The 14,933-nt window shown below is 33.7% G+C and overlaps 1 protein-coding gene across 1 annotated transcript; it reads right to left on the reverse strand.

Annotated features, from left to right (window-relative positions):
- Positions 1-1,105: 1,105 nt before the first annotated feature.
- On the reverse strand, positions 1,106-11,808 carry LOC145326627 (cubilin-like). Its single transcript, XM_080169997.1, has 15 exons — positions 11,749-11,808; positions 10,469-10,553; positions 9,769-9,860; positions 9,351-9,396; positions 8,358-8,468; positions 7,541-7,668; positions 6,405-6,496; positions 5,428-5,593; positions 5,069-5,129; positions 4,736-4,805; positions 4,202-4,347; positions 3,738-3,861; positions 2,934-3,175; positions 2,099-2,250; positions 1,106-1,434 (listed from the first exon to the last, which is right to left on the reverse strand). The coding sequence occupies exons 1-15, from the start codon at positions 11,768-11,770 to the stop codon at positions 1,106-1,108; spliced, it is 1,866 nt and encodes a 621-aa protein (XP_080026123.1). The 5' UTR covers positions 11,771-11,808.
- Positions 11,809-14,933: the final 3,125 nt, after the last annotated feature.

Here is a 14,933-nt window from a genome sequence, read left to right on the forward strand (position 1 = left end):
CTTTATCCCTGGATAGTCCAAGTACAGTTTTCAAAATCCGACCATTGGTTTGGATAGTTGGGGGAGGTAAGGACACCCTCACCAGATGTCACTATTGTTGCACCGCATCCTTAAAAATAATTAAGTAAGGATCAATCTAGTTTGAGGAATATTACAGCAAGACCCATAAAAACGAATTTTTAAAGAGCGAGAGCCCTTATTTCTTAATGTATCATTAAAAGTAGCATATGTTCTTATTGTTATGACTTTAGCTCTAAAATTCTCAGTTTTTAATGTAGGTAAATTAAATTTTATTTATATTCTTATGTGGAAATGTATAGAGAAGAAGGACATGTGCTACTTTTAATGATATATTAATAAATAAGGGCTTTATATGCCCTATAAAGTACTTTTTTATGAGTCATGCTGTATATTCCAAAATCGTCTCGTTCGTATTAGTAGAAAAGTTGTATGTGACTAAATACAAAAAAAACTTTGTCTGCCAGAAATTCCTTTATTGGATAATTTGTTCTTACTGACCATTTAAGATACTAAATCTATTAATCATGTTCTGAATCTGATTAAACATACTGATTCTAACCAAATTTTTAATATTTACCTGTAGTGTAATTTGCCTTGAAACCTTTTGATGATACTGTCCCATCAGCTTTGAGCCTGACAAACATTTGATTTCCTGATCGATACAATTTTCTTTTTGTATAGCAAAAATATGAGAGTTGGTTATATCGTCGATTATTCTAGCTGTTTGTGATATAGCATATATTTAGGTATGTTAGAATTGTCCTATTAATCTCAAAGATGTGTCATATAATGAACATAGCCAATGAATATGAAAATTTACAAAATATAATTGTGACTTAGCGCATCGTATTTTTATATCAAAGATATCAAAATAAAAATTTTAAGATTAAAATCAGTTTTGTTAGCCCTAAGGGGGGCGAAAGCCCAGACTAACAAAACTAGAATTAATTTTATGATTTTTATTCTATTATCTGTGGAAATGTTTGTAATACGATACTATACATGATTTTTTAGTATGCCTGAGAATCGGTTCTAATTCATCAGATAATAAATGGTTTCTAAGCCAAACTGGAATTATAGTTTCCTAATACAAAAAAATACATAAAATTCCTGTGGATGTAATAACATTTGGTTCAGGTACATTTTGTCCACAGTGCATCAGAAGTAGCGGAGATGCTGTAGAATTACCATCGTACAGAGCCACGTGATCATAGCTGCAGTTGGCGTGGGGCTCAACATCAAAGTCCTCAAAAGAGAATCTGACAACATGATTATCCGCGACCTGTATCAGCCAGCCACAGTCATCATGGGAATCATAGTTCTGTGGATAGTTGGGGGATACTAGGGTGCCCTGTTTACCCTTGCTCAACCCTCCACATCCGCCTGGCATTGTCTGGTAGGTGGCAAAGAAACCTGAAACAATAACAAGGATGACAAAAATAGATTTAGAATATACATGGATATTATGACAGGGGAAAAATTGTGGTCAATTTAGTTTGCAAACATGGACATCATTTATTGGTCAGTTCGTTCATCCAGTAGGAGGGGAGGGGATTAGGTATAGGGGGGGGATTGTTATTTTAGCCAGTTACAAGTTTCATTTTATTAGAGTATAAAAGTATCTGGTGTTAGATCCAAGTAATAATACATCCATTATAACAACATACCCAGGTAAGAAGTAGTCAAGTCAAAGATAGTAAGGGAAGAAACAATAGACAATAAATTGATGTACATCCACAATGATCATAAATAAAAATAATAATAACCCCTTTTTTAGGTGAAAATTATTGATTGCAAAGTGTGGACAATAATAGTTTTTGAACAACAAGAATTAAATAAACTTATCCAAAATATTTTAATGAACCAGCGAATAAGTTAACGAAGTTATACAACTTTAGATATCAGTTTTTCTATTGCAAATAAAAAATGACGTCATAATTGACTACCATTAACCATTTTAAAACATGTACTGGTCAGCCATTGGTAATTCCGTCTCTGTATTGGCCTATCATTGGTCATTTGTATTGTATGACATAATTTTTTATAGGCACTATAAAGAGCTTCATACTAATGATACCTTTCATCCTCCTGCTGACATCACTATTGAATACAAGATGCATGGTGTTGCCGAGGCTGGTGACTATGGTAGTATCTGTATGCAGGCCACACATGGTTTGTAACACCACTGAACTAGCATCCTCGCCACCATACACTTTCAGGTAATCATACCTGCAACAGTTATTCAAGTAGAGCCATTATGAATAATCATGTATAGCAACGTATTACAGAAAATTTTGTAAGAATATTAAAATAAAAATCATAAAATTATAATTAGTTTTGTTAGCCTGGAACTTTGGCACCTCAGGGCTAACAAAGCCGGTTTTTACCTATTAAGTTTTCAGTTTAAAATCGGCGGAAAGCTGTGTATAATACGATGCGATAAAGAACTATGGGTATAGTCCTTTCCACGACATCCCTCCATAAGGGGCGATTCTTCGTATTTTTCACAGTAGCTTTTCTCCTATTTCTAGCCCCTGCGGGGGGCTCTAACCCTGCGGGGCCAATTACCTAACCCTGTGGGGCAATCACCTAACACAATATAACCTAACCTAACCTAAAATAACCTATAAAAAGCCATTTTAAAAATACGATTAATCGCCCCTTATGGAGGGATGTCGTGGAAAGGACTATACCCCGTTAAACTAAAATTGTAATTTACTGCCAATAGATCATATAATAGCAGATAAAATTGATTATTATGTAACATTTTATTATTGAAAAAAAAGTTGCACTTAGATTATTATACAGGTTAAAAAGTTTTAGAACTGCTAGTTAAGATCACCATCCAATGAAAATTCAATAAAAGTACCAAAATCCAATAATTTAGTTTGAAGGATTTTTAAAACCATTACCTGCAGTCTAAATCAGCTTCCAGTTGAAATTCAGTGATATTCAACTGAATCTTGGTCCCAAGATCTCCAATTATTGTCCACACACATTCCAGGTTGTTTTCATAGCCATTTGGCCAGTTGGGAGTGGACAGGTAGCCAGTGGGTTTCCTGAGTATGCCTCCACATCCATCCACCTGCCATTCTAGTCTGAAGCCATTGGAAGCAACTGAGTGGTCACTCACAAAGTTTATGATAAGTCTATCCTGTAACAATAAGTAAGAATTTGTATTAAAAAAAAAACATAATTATAAAGTTGTTATAATACAAGAAAAGTACCATCGACTACACCCTTAATAAATTCTAAAACATTTCAGAAGCTACCCAGAAAAGCATAATATAATCATGACACCAGTTTCTGGAATATTGTAGCCCATATGATTATTGATAAGAATGGGACAGGGGAGGGAGGGAATATCAAGCTGTCCCCAAACTTTTATAATAACGTTTTAAAATTTGTTGGCTTAACAACTTTGGGGATTTTTTTTGAAATTTGATTGTTCGTTTTTTTTTTAAATGAATGTCCAAACTTTCAACCACTTGTTGTCATCTGCAAAAGAGGTAATTTTGTGTATCATTATTGGGGATGTATATCAATTTATCGGCCATTGTCTTATCCCCTGAGATTACTGACAAATGTCTTTAAACACTAAACAGGCTAGCCCAAGATTTGATTTCAAATAGATTATTCTTTACATGAGTGCATAAACTGACAAAAACTTTGCAATTAGATCAGGTATTATAATATAATTTTTAAAGATTTCATACCTGAGAGGAAGAAATCAAACCAGGACTGTTAGTTCCACAAAATGTTCCCAGGGTTGTTAATTCTGTTCTTCTGTTTGGGTTAGGTTCTTGGATTGACAGGTAGTCATACGAACAATTTCCTGACCTGCAATATAGAAAATATTAAACAAGACTGTTTATCATTATACAAAACAAGTAACGGGATGTCTGTATCAGTGTATATATGCCGCGTAAGATATCGCTTACCACTACACTGGGCCATTATGATTCTCTTTTACATACAAAGAAACATTTTAGAGTTCCAGGTAAAATTCATAACTATTTTGGGGAAGGGTACATATACCCTTCATAGAGGAATGGCCCCAGAAAAAATTCTTCAACCCAAAAAGATTTTTTAAAGCTTTTTCTTTTAAAAACAATAAATGCTAACGAATGAATTTGTAGGTGTGCAACAAGTGATTCTAAAATTATGTTATAAATATGACCTTGCATGCGATTCCAAATGAAAACTTGAGAAAGTGACGTTGATTTTGTTTCCACGTGGAGCAGCTATCTGCCAGGTACAATTGCGGTCATGTGGATAGGGCAGTGGGTATGCAGGACTCTCTATGATTCCGGACAGGCCTTTAACCTAAAATATTTTTACATTTGGAATGTGTTTGGAAATTTTTGATCTTTTCTTTAGATTTTAATGAATAAAACTTATATATTTTGGTGCTTTCCCACAAAGTGTCAGTTGAGCACTGAAACCTCTCTACTGTCTTATTTTTATAATTTTAATTTTAAAAAAGTAGGAAGGGGTTTTCTTTGCCTAACTCTTTGTGCCTATTGCGGCAATGCAAATATAACCTAACTTAACCTGTTCTTAAGTAATAAATAAACCAAAATAAAGCCTCCCAACCCCCTTACTTTGTATTGAGGGTGAGGTTCAGTTCTAAACAAGAACCTTAAAAAAACGCCACATGTTCTTCATCTGCAAAAGTTTATGTCAATTTCTACATTTGATTAAGAAAACAAACCTCATTTGTACAAACTGTTTTATATCTGAGGTGAAATCCTCTTCCATTAGATGAATGATCAGATCTAAATCTGAAAAACAAAGGATAATCAAATAATGGGTTGCCAAATATATTTCAATCATGTGGATAAAAAAAATAAGTCAAGAAGTAACAAGGCTAACAACATCCATAGCAAATTAGTTGTTGATTGGAAAAGAGTATCTTAACAAAAAAATCAGCAGTCTATCTTAGATAGCAGACATAAATTACATTTACCCTTACATAAAAAAACTAAAGCACAGAAAGTAAATAACAATCTTAATCGAAAAAAGATAAAAATGTTCGAACTCAAACCTGATATAAACATTGTTTCCTGTGGACAGAATATATTGAGCATCTTCTCCACAATACTTGCCTGTTCAACATAATATAGCATTAAAAATTGTTTATAAAAGTAACAGGATGATTGTCTGTCTGTAGCTTAAGATCTTTGAAACTGCTGGAATTATATGGTTCTCCATTACAGTGAAGCTTTTTATATGTCCAGGGAAGGTTTTAACTTTAAACTCCCCAGAAAATCTTTAGTAAACTAAATTCAAAATAGAGGGTTGACTGCCCCTTCTCTTTTCCCTCTATTGTCCAGATGCCGCTAGGGGAGTAGCATCTGGTGGTCAAATATAGAAAATCAAATAATTTTAACAAGGTAGTTTTACCTATACTTTTATCAGTTGTTCTTTCACCATCAAAAATCTGTATGAAATCAAAGGTACAGGTGCTGCGATGCTTGTGTTCCAGGTCAATATCCAGAATATCCAGCTGAATCCTGTTGCCCTTACTCACATGGATACTCCAGAAACACTCGGCCAGGTGGTGGTAATTCTAAACAAGTTAAACAGCAAAGTACAATAAATAGTGTATGGAGCAATGAATAAAAAATATGCATATTATATAAGTAAGATTCACAAAACCTTTTAGTAAAGAGTATGTATTGGTCTTTTGTAGCTTGACCAACAGACTGACGAGACAAATATTGTATTCTAGATTCTGGTATAGGGAAACTGAGGATAGTTTGGAGAAATGATTTCACACTTTAGAGATGTCAGGCTACCATCGCAACCTGTTTTAATACCTGAGGATAGTTTGGAATTATGGTGATAGAAATTATGTCACAACCTGGAGATTTTAGGCTAGCACCAAAACCTATTTTTATACCTGTAGATATTTAGGAAAAATAATGTCATCCTCTGGAGATGTCATGATATTACAGCAACCTGTTTCTATACCTGAGGATATTTTGGAGAAATGATATCACACTTTAGAGATGTCAGGCTACCATCGCAACCTGTTTTAATACCTGAGGATAGTTTGGAGAAATTATGTCACCCTCTGGAGATGTCAGGCTACCACCACTACCAGTGTTTTTATACCTGAGGAAAGTTAGGAGAAATGATGTCACCCGCTGGAGAGGTCAGGCTTCCAACACAACCTTTTTTTATACCTGAGGATAGTATGATGTCACCCTCTGGAGATGTAAGGCTACCACCAGAACCTGTTTTTATACCTGAGGATAGTATGATGTCACCCTCTGGAGATGTCAGGCTACCATAACAACCTGTTTTTATACCTGAGGATAGGAAAACAATGTTACCTTTTGGAGATGTCAGGCTACCATAACAACCTGTTTTTATACCTGAGGGTAGTTGGGAGAAATGATGTCACCCTCTGGAGATGTCAGGCTACCACCACAACCTGTTGAACTTCCATCCCATGATATTTCAAATCCTGTAAAAATGTCAATATCAATATATTTTGTGTACTTCATAATTGTATTATTTAACTCCAATTTGTTGTTCATATAGTTTTATTAGTCTTTTTGTAATTTTATAGAGAGCCTTAAATGATAAAATAGTTTAAAGTTAAACATTTAAGATTTGGAATATAATGCTTTACTGTTACTTGCAACTTTATTCACCCTGCAGGGCCACCCTATATCCAAATAGTCGAGCACAGATAGCTCAACTACCCTCCTCAAGGGTCTCTGGAGGGGGTTAGGCATAAAAAGAATAGTTATTTCTCGCATTCCATTAACAGCTTTCCTCAGATATAAACTGGTTTTAATCTTAATATCGTACATTTTATATTTGTAGAAAATTGGATATAATATGATGCTAGACATCATTTTTCCGTTTTCCGTATTTCGTATAACCGGTTCTAGCCCACCAGATATTAATTGGTTTTGAATGAATAAAAGAAAAACTACCCCCTCTCCTCTTATTAGTAGCGAAGCTACTCTATAATTCACTGAATCACTTTGTCTGTCCGTCAGTCAGTCAGTCCGTAATGCTATGGGGGAAACGTGATTTTCTTGGCTCCTATTCAAGATAGACAGCTGAAATTTTTAGTGAAGATTTCCATTATATATACCCATCTAATATATACATTATTTTGTCCGTCTGTCTGTTATTTTGGGTGCTAGATCGATTCCCAGATATTTACATTTTTGTTAATATTTCTATTCCTACTCAGGATTGACGGCTGAAATTATCAGGGATTGAATATGCTCATATTCTACATTTGTCCATCAAGTTTCATTAAGATTTGTCTATTATTGCGGTGCTAAATCGATTCCAAGATTTTTAAGTTTTCATGCTTTTAAAGGTTGCGTGATTTTAAAAGATTTGTGATTTACCTATTTTATAAAGTTTAATGTTTATTGTATGACACTGCTCTATATTAATTTTTTTCTTGGAATGCATTCATCATTTTTGAGCTTTGCTACTTATGGATGTTGTCATCTTTGTTTTCAATTTATCCTTTGATTTATACCTTGAGCTGAAGACGATCTATCAGACTTGAACTTAAGATAGAGCTGGTTACCAAAACTTGGAATTCTTGTTGGAATTCGGTTTCCACAGAATTTCCCAATCAAAGGAGATGAATCGTAGCCACCATTTCTAAATAAAAAAGGTTGTTATCGGTCTGATACAAAAATCTAGTGGACAAGATATCATTGGACCAATAACTTAGATGTTCAAGGTTTAGCCTCTGACTTCAACCCCCAATTTTAGACCATATTTTTTATGCTGCCACTTCTACAATTAGCAAGAACATAGTTACTGTGTTTTTTAAAAAAAGTTGGTGTTGATTTTTTGGTGCATAATTGGCAATATTTTCACCCACTGTCATAATCACACCTTTACTGCTGTCATTACCACTGTTTCATTTTCATTTGCACACCCATAAAATTAAATAAAGCTGTCAAATTCACAGTGTTAAATAAACTTTAACTGAAGGAAGAGTTGAAGTTTTTTCAAATAATACCTCTGGGGACAGTTGAACTGTTGTAACAACATAAAGCCAGACCTTTATAGTAGGTTCCATGGCACTAACATACCAGACAACCAACTTATTGATTGTAAAACCTTTGTTGGGAGGTCCTAACGGTACCTACATAGATACCCAGCCTCCTTACTCCTACTATTAATGTCGCACATCTGAAATAACAGCAGTAGGTACAACATAATGTCTTTTGTCTTGACGCGGTTATGGTCAAGATTGAAATGTTGAGCAGATGCTTTATGTATTACGCTTCAATGCAGTCGAAAGTTTTTTATTCCTCCTGTTTTGTTTGTGAGTTGACTACCTTATTTCCAGGTAATCATATCTGCAGGCAGTGTGATCCTCAATCCAGAATTGTGAAACATTCAGCATGATCTGGCGTCCTGCTGGTACTGTTATTGTCCATACACACTCTCTAGTATATAAAATCAGTAAAAAAACATCCTGTAGGAAAGTTCGTTTTTCGGTTTTGGGAATCAACCAAAAGAAGTACACAAAATTGATTGTAGGTTCATTTTCCCCAACACGTTCTAATTTCATGTTAAAAATAAAATTTTTATTTTCGATATAATATGGACCTATGCTTATTTTTTTCATAATCTTTCTGTTTGTTTTCCAAACCATAACCTGCACTTGTATAGGATTTAAAATAAGATATAGATCATGTGTCTTTAGCATAAAATGATAAAGTATTCTCTTGAATACCAAAACTTATAACGAGTTATTATAATCTGTCAGGGAGGAAAGGAGAGGACAATGGATCGAACATTCAATATTTTGAGATCTCAAACCTTGGGGACCAGCTTAAAGTGTTCGTGAAGTATTTAGACTGAATTTGGAGACTTTGGGGACTAGCACACACTGCCGCGGAATTTGTTTTGAATCTAGCATACAAAAATAAAAAGAACAGACAATTAATACAATTTCTAGCAGACAAACAATTTAAATAGTATAAAATTATTTCAGCTGGTTCTAACAAATATTTTTTTCCAAGAAAATTCATTTCATGTCTAGAAACTCTACTGTGATATTTGTGTAATAAACAATCTAAGAACCCTTTGTGTAACCTTGATTTTTGGTGGAATTTGATAATATAGATATACATAGACACTTAACAATTTTCTTTCAGTTCGTTCGTAGAAGGTGATGGGATTGGCTAAAGGGGGTAGAAGGGAATAATTGTTGTTTTAGCCAGCTGCAGTTTTTACTTTATTAGAGAAAATAAAAATCTTTTGTATTCATTTTTATCATTGAATTGTAAATTAACTAGAATTAAAAAATATATTATATATTATACCTGTTATGAGGATAGTTATCAGGCCATCCTGGGGATCTTATCAGTCCTAGATAAGGAATTGTTATCTATTGCAACTTATTATAGACAGCTTTCCGCGGATTTTTAAATTAAAAATTACAAAACTGGAAATCAATTTTTATAAGTTTTTATTTTAAAAATTTCTGTATTATAGTGTTGTACATGATTTTTAAGTATGTTTGACAACCGGTTGTAATCCAGCGGATATTTATCTTTTATGAAGGCATACTGGAATAACATTGGTTCGTTAATGGGTAAGTGACTCTTGGCAAAACATTGCATTTAAACTAAAGATGTTAAAAAATGTTCCTACTGCTGCAGACATCAATAAAAATGATAAAGAAATACTGGCTTTTGGTTATACAGTTATAGAGCAGCTTCGCTACGAAAGGTATAAAACCTGAAGTAGTTCTATAGTTTCCACCGCACGTGGTTGAAGCATTCAACATGACATAGGAAGCTGTAAATCCTCCAGCACTTACTCCACTATCACTAAAATAGTTATTTATCGCATCGTATTATAAACAGCTTTCCGCGGTTATTAAAATAAAACGTTTTTAAGCTAGTTTTATTAGCCTCGAGGGGCAGAAGGCCTGGGCGAACAAAATGGTATCTATTTTAATTTTCGTAGAATATTGTCTGTAATACGATGATATACTTTATGTTTCAGTATGGCCATATTGGAAATAATATTGATATGTATATATGCATCAAAAGTAATGGTCAGGAATGGAAATGAGATACACCTGGATGATGACAGGTCGTCAACTTAGCTTGCTAATATGGACAAGGACGGGTTATTGGGGGAGGGTAAAAGGGTGATTACCCCCTTCCACCGTAGGCACCCCAAAAAATTCAATTTTACACCCCCGATATAAAAATGATCCCTACCCTGGGTATTTACCCACCAAACATTTTTTTTGGGGGGGGGGAGGGAGGTATTTTTTTTATTTCTATTTATTTCTTTGTTGGGGAGAGGGGAGGGGGTAAAAAGCAGCTAGTCAAAGACATCATTAAGTGTCTAAGCAGTGGCGTGCATATGGCTTTGACTTTGATAATTTTCAATCATTAGCATGTTTTTCTTTAAAACAATATCTAACCTGTTAAATGAAAGAGCCAACATGTTATCAAAGCTAGTAACTTCAGGAGGAATACTATTGCCACAATATCTTCCTATAACTCCACCTTTAATAAAATGTGAATTTATGTATTTGGTTAATAAGTTGTATATAAAAGGTTACAAACAAAATTTTGCATATTTATTCAGACAATAAAATTTTTTTTCCGAACATATTTGCTCATTTCAGATATGTATATGTAAGGTTATGGTAATTTTTTTCTTTCCCTTAAAGGGCCTTTTCTGACACCCTATTTTTGAAATAAATTTAAAATTTTCCACCCTATGTCTAACACCTGCAGAGGGCCCCTTGCCGCAACTTTATCGGTTGGGGGGGGGGGGGACGTTCAACTCCTATCTCAGCTCCTATTAGAGCTAGAGGGCTGATTTTTTTTGCATGTTACCTGTTTGATAATGACTTTTCGACTATAAATGATTCAAAGTCAATTTTCGCTTCCTTCGCCTTTTTATTTAACAACCTAGTGGATCAGGACCTTCATAATCATACCTGGAACCAGAAATTGAATTGAGCATTCTGCGCCTGCCAGGATGTAGATATTCAACAATTTATAACTCATACTTATGTGTCATACCCATATTTTAAAAGTAACTCAGTTATATCCCACTATCTTTCACACAGAGAAAATGATATAGAAACAAGGATGACAACATCCATAAAAGCGAAGCTCTGAAACGATATGACAGACGAACATTAACTTTTGTTGAGTGTCAGAACTGAATATACAAAATATGAAAATATAAGGTTTGACAAAATTATACGTAAATTTGTTGCAAAACTTCTTAAATACAGAATTCTGTTTAAGGACATACTGACATTTTTAATACTTGATTATAGAGATGCTTCGCTCATAATATTGTACCTTATAGTAATAGGAATCAGTAATCAAAAAATCAGATCAATCGGATGATTTTATCACATAAAAAATTGTTATTAAAAAAGTAAAAAAATCAACATGTTTAAAATGGACGTACGGACATTCTGGTAACGATTATAGAGTTGCTACGCTTTCTAAATCGTACCTAAATACTACAGGAATCACCATGCAAAGTTTGAAATCGATAGGACAATTCTAACATGCCTAAATTAACGAATAAAAGCTAACTATCTCGGACGGACGGACGTACGGATCGACCCTAATTATAGAAAAGCTTCGCTTTTAAAAACTGGAGGGGTAAAATATTGGGTTTCAGTTAACTTGAAGGTAAGACGCCTAAATTTTCTTTTAATTGAAAAGAATTTACCTGTATTTTGAATAGTAGACATATCAACTATAGTAACACTATCTGCAGAACAATTTCTACTCTCCTTCAGTTATTTCATTTTAATATGCTATAATCATTTGTAATAATAATGACATGGGACAATAGCTTGCTAATATGGACCTTATTTAATGTTAATGTCATTTATCCAGTAGGAAGGGAGGAAATGGGGTAAAGGGTGTTGATGGGGGTATCGTAATTTCAGCCAGCTGCGTGCAAAAGCATAATCATTTATTACTACCTACTATTTCAACAATAAAATCATCGGATCCAATATCATACTATTTTCTTAAAATTTGATGTATAAAAAAACGTTTCAATAAGACACTATCGATGATTGGGTATTAAACAAAAGATTTTTTGGTCTTTTCATTCTTAATATACGTAAATTTTAGTTTTACTACAGTTTTGTAAGACAGTTTAGCAGAAGTTTAACTCGTTAAATGCTTTGTTGATTTCAAAGTGTCAAAAGTATCTTCAAATGCATTGATAGGCGCGCATTAATAGTTATTTCTCGTATCGTATTATAAACGGCTTTCCACGGATATAGAATGTACAATTATAAGATTAAAACTAGTTTTGTTAGCCCCGTGGTGCCGAAGGCACCGGCTAAAAAACTAGTTTTAATCTAATGATTGTACATTTCTATATTCGTAGAAAACTGGATATAATACGATGCTAGACATAGTTTTTTCGTATTCATGAGAACCGGTTCCTATCCACCGGATTCAAATGAATACGAGAAAAACATTTATATTATTTTCATTGATGGTGCTAAGTAAAATACATGTAAAAAATAGTAAGGTTATTAGTGCGTTTCTTAATATTTCGGTAACAACTGAACCTATTGAGTTTAGGAAGAGTTTAGGCTATTTTTCTTTTTTTCCCCTAAATTCCTACACCTTTAAACACAGATCACCTAGATACTAGGGGCACAACGAATAGTACTAACATATATGTAGTAACAAGAATAAGTTCATTTTATAGAGGAAAACTAGCTTATTGAAATTAAATAAATTCCTGCAATGAGAAAGTGAGCCAGGACATCTTGATAATCATTCCTTGTGGTGCTGATATTAACCATCTAAAGAAATTAGTTATAATTTCTAATATACAAAAATAAATTAGATCTTAGAAATACTCTAAATTTTACTGAAAATTTAATTTTCTTTTAATGTTTTGTTCATTTAGAAGATTTTTTTGTGTTTGTATATTGGTTATTATAAATCAAATTTAGCAAAACATTTACCAAAAAAATTATTACATTTAGAGTAAAAATTATTATTAATAAAATAATTGCTCTTTTATTCATTTTACCTTTTTAAAAAAAATCGCTGCCAGGGAGGCCAGGTAAAGCGATAATAAGTACCTGGAATCAGCTCCATGGGCATTATGTTCAGGGTTGCCAGGTGAAGTGGTTATAAGTACCCGCAATCAGCCACATGGGCGTACTGTTTGTTCATGGTTGCCAGGTGAAGTGATTACAAATACCTGCAATCAGCCCCATGGGCATACTGTTCAGGGTTGCCAGGTGAAGTGGTTATAAGTACCTGAAATCAGCCTCATGGGCATACTGTTCAGGGTTGCCAGGTGAAATAATTATAAATACCTGCAATCAGCCCCATGGGCATACTGTTCAGGGTTGCCAGGTGAAGTGGTTATAAATACCTGCAGTCAGCCCAATGGGCATAATGTTCAGGGTTGCCAGGTGAAGTGGTTATAAGTACCTGAAATCAGCCCCATGGGCATACTGTTCAGGGTTGCCAGGTGAAGTGATTATAAATACCTGCAATCAGCCCCATGGGCATAATGTTCAGAGTTGCCAGGTAAAGTGATTATAAATACCTGCAATCAGCCCATGGGCATACTGTTCAGGGTTGCCAGGTGAAGTGATTATAGTACCTGCAATCAGCCCCATGGGCATACTGTTCAGGGTTGCCAGGTGATGTGATTATTCCAGTTCTTTCCTTCAAGATTCCGCCACATGATACATCAACTAAAAAATGATGACAACATCCATAAATAGTTATGCACAAAATAAATCATGGATTGACAAACAGACAAAGAGAGTTATAGAGCAGATGAAAAGAATTAGAAAGGATGTGTGATATTTAATATTAAAAAAATCCCAAAAATTAAATAGGTATCTTTGTCTTTTTAAGCATGACCGACAGACTGACGAATATAGTAAATTTTACAGGGAATAATAAAGTTTCAGATGTCTAGCTAAAAACAGCAAAGAAAATCACATTTCTATGGACGGACGTACAAAGTGAAATATAGAGTAGTTTTGCTACAAAGCAAAATAAAGTTTATGTATAATGAATATTCTGCTTATATGATCATTTTTAAAAGCGAAGCTCTTCTATAATGTCATGAGTCATCCTAGTTTTACTAAGGTTTCTCAGTCAATAAATAAGATTTTAAGGGTGCACTTCTTAATAAAGAATACATTACTTACTTGTTGAATAGTTCAGTTTGAAACCTCTGTAAATGACATTTCTATCCATAACTTTAAATTGTAAAATTAGATCGATGTTATTTCAAATATCCTATTAAAACATTAAACCTTAAATTCAAACACCCCAAAAAATTAAAAAGAAAAATCTAAGAAAATTTCTCATAAAATGTAAATGATTTTCCCAGTAAAGCTTCTTAACCTATTTATATCCGCTGTATTAAAACCACTTCTCAGCAATACTGAAAATTCATGTATAGCATCGCATTACAAATAGTTTTTAAAAATTATTGAAATTGAAATCTTAATTTTCTATCTCAATATCCGCTATAATGCGATTCGATAAATAACTATACTGTCACCTCACAATGAAAAAAACTTTATAAAAATAAAAATGTAATTCCTATTATGTACAGTTCCGTCAGTAACAAATTTCATCCAGATATAATTGTACTGGGATACTATGGGACCTAAACAAAAAACAAGAATGAAAACAATCTTATATTATAAGCACAAAAGTTTATATTATTTAAATATTTAAATATAAATAAATTGCAGTATCTATCTAGCTCATTTATGTATATACTAGCGGCTACGCCCCTAGAGGCCTCTAGGGGCACTTGAGGAGGGGAGAATCGAATTTGGTAACCCAATTTCTTATATCAGATTTTGAAAGAAAAAGTAAATAAAATTTTTTGGGGGGGTTCAT

The sequence above is a fragment of the Acartia tonsa genome, chromosome 8, assembly GCF_053477335.1.
Source record: "Acartia tonsa isolate MP-2025a chromosome 8, ASM5347733v1, whole genome shotgun sequence".
NCBI lineage: Eukaryota > Metazoa > Arthropoda > Copepoda > Calanoida > Acartiidae > Acartia > Acartia tonsa.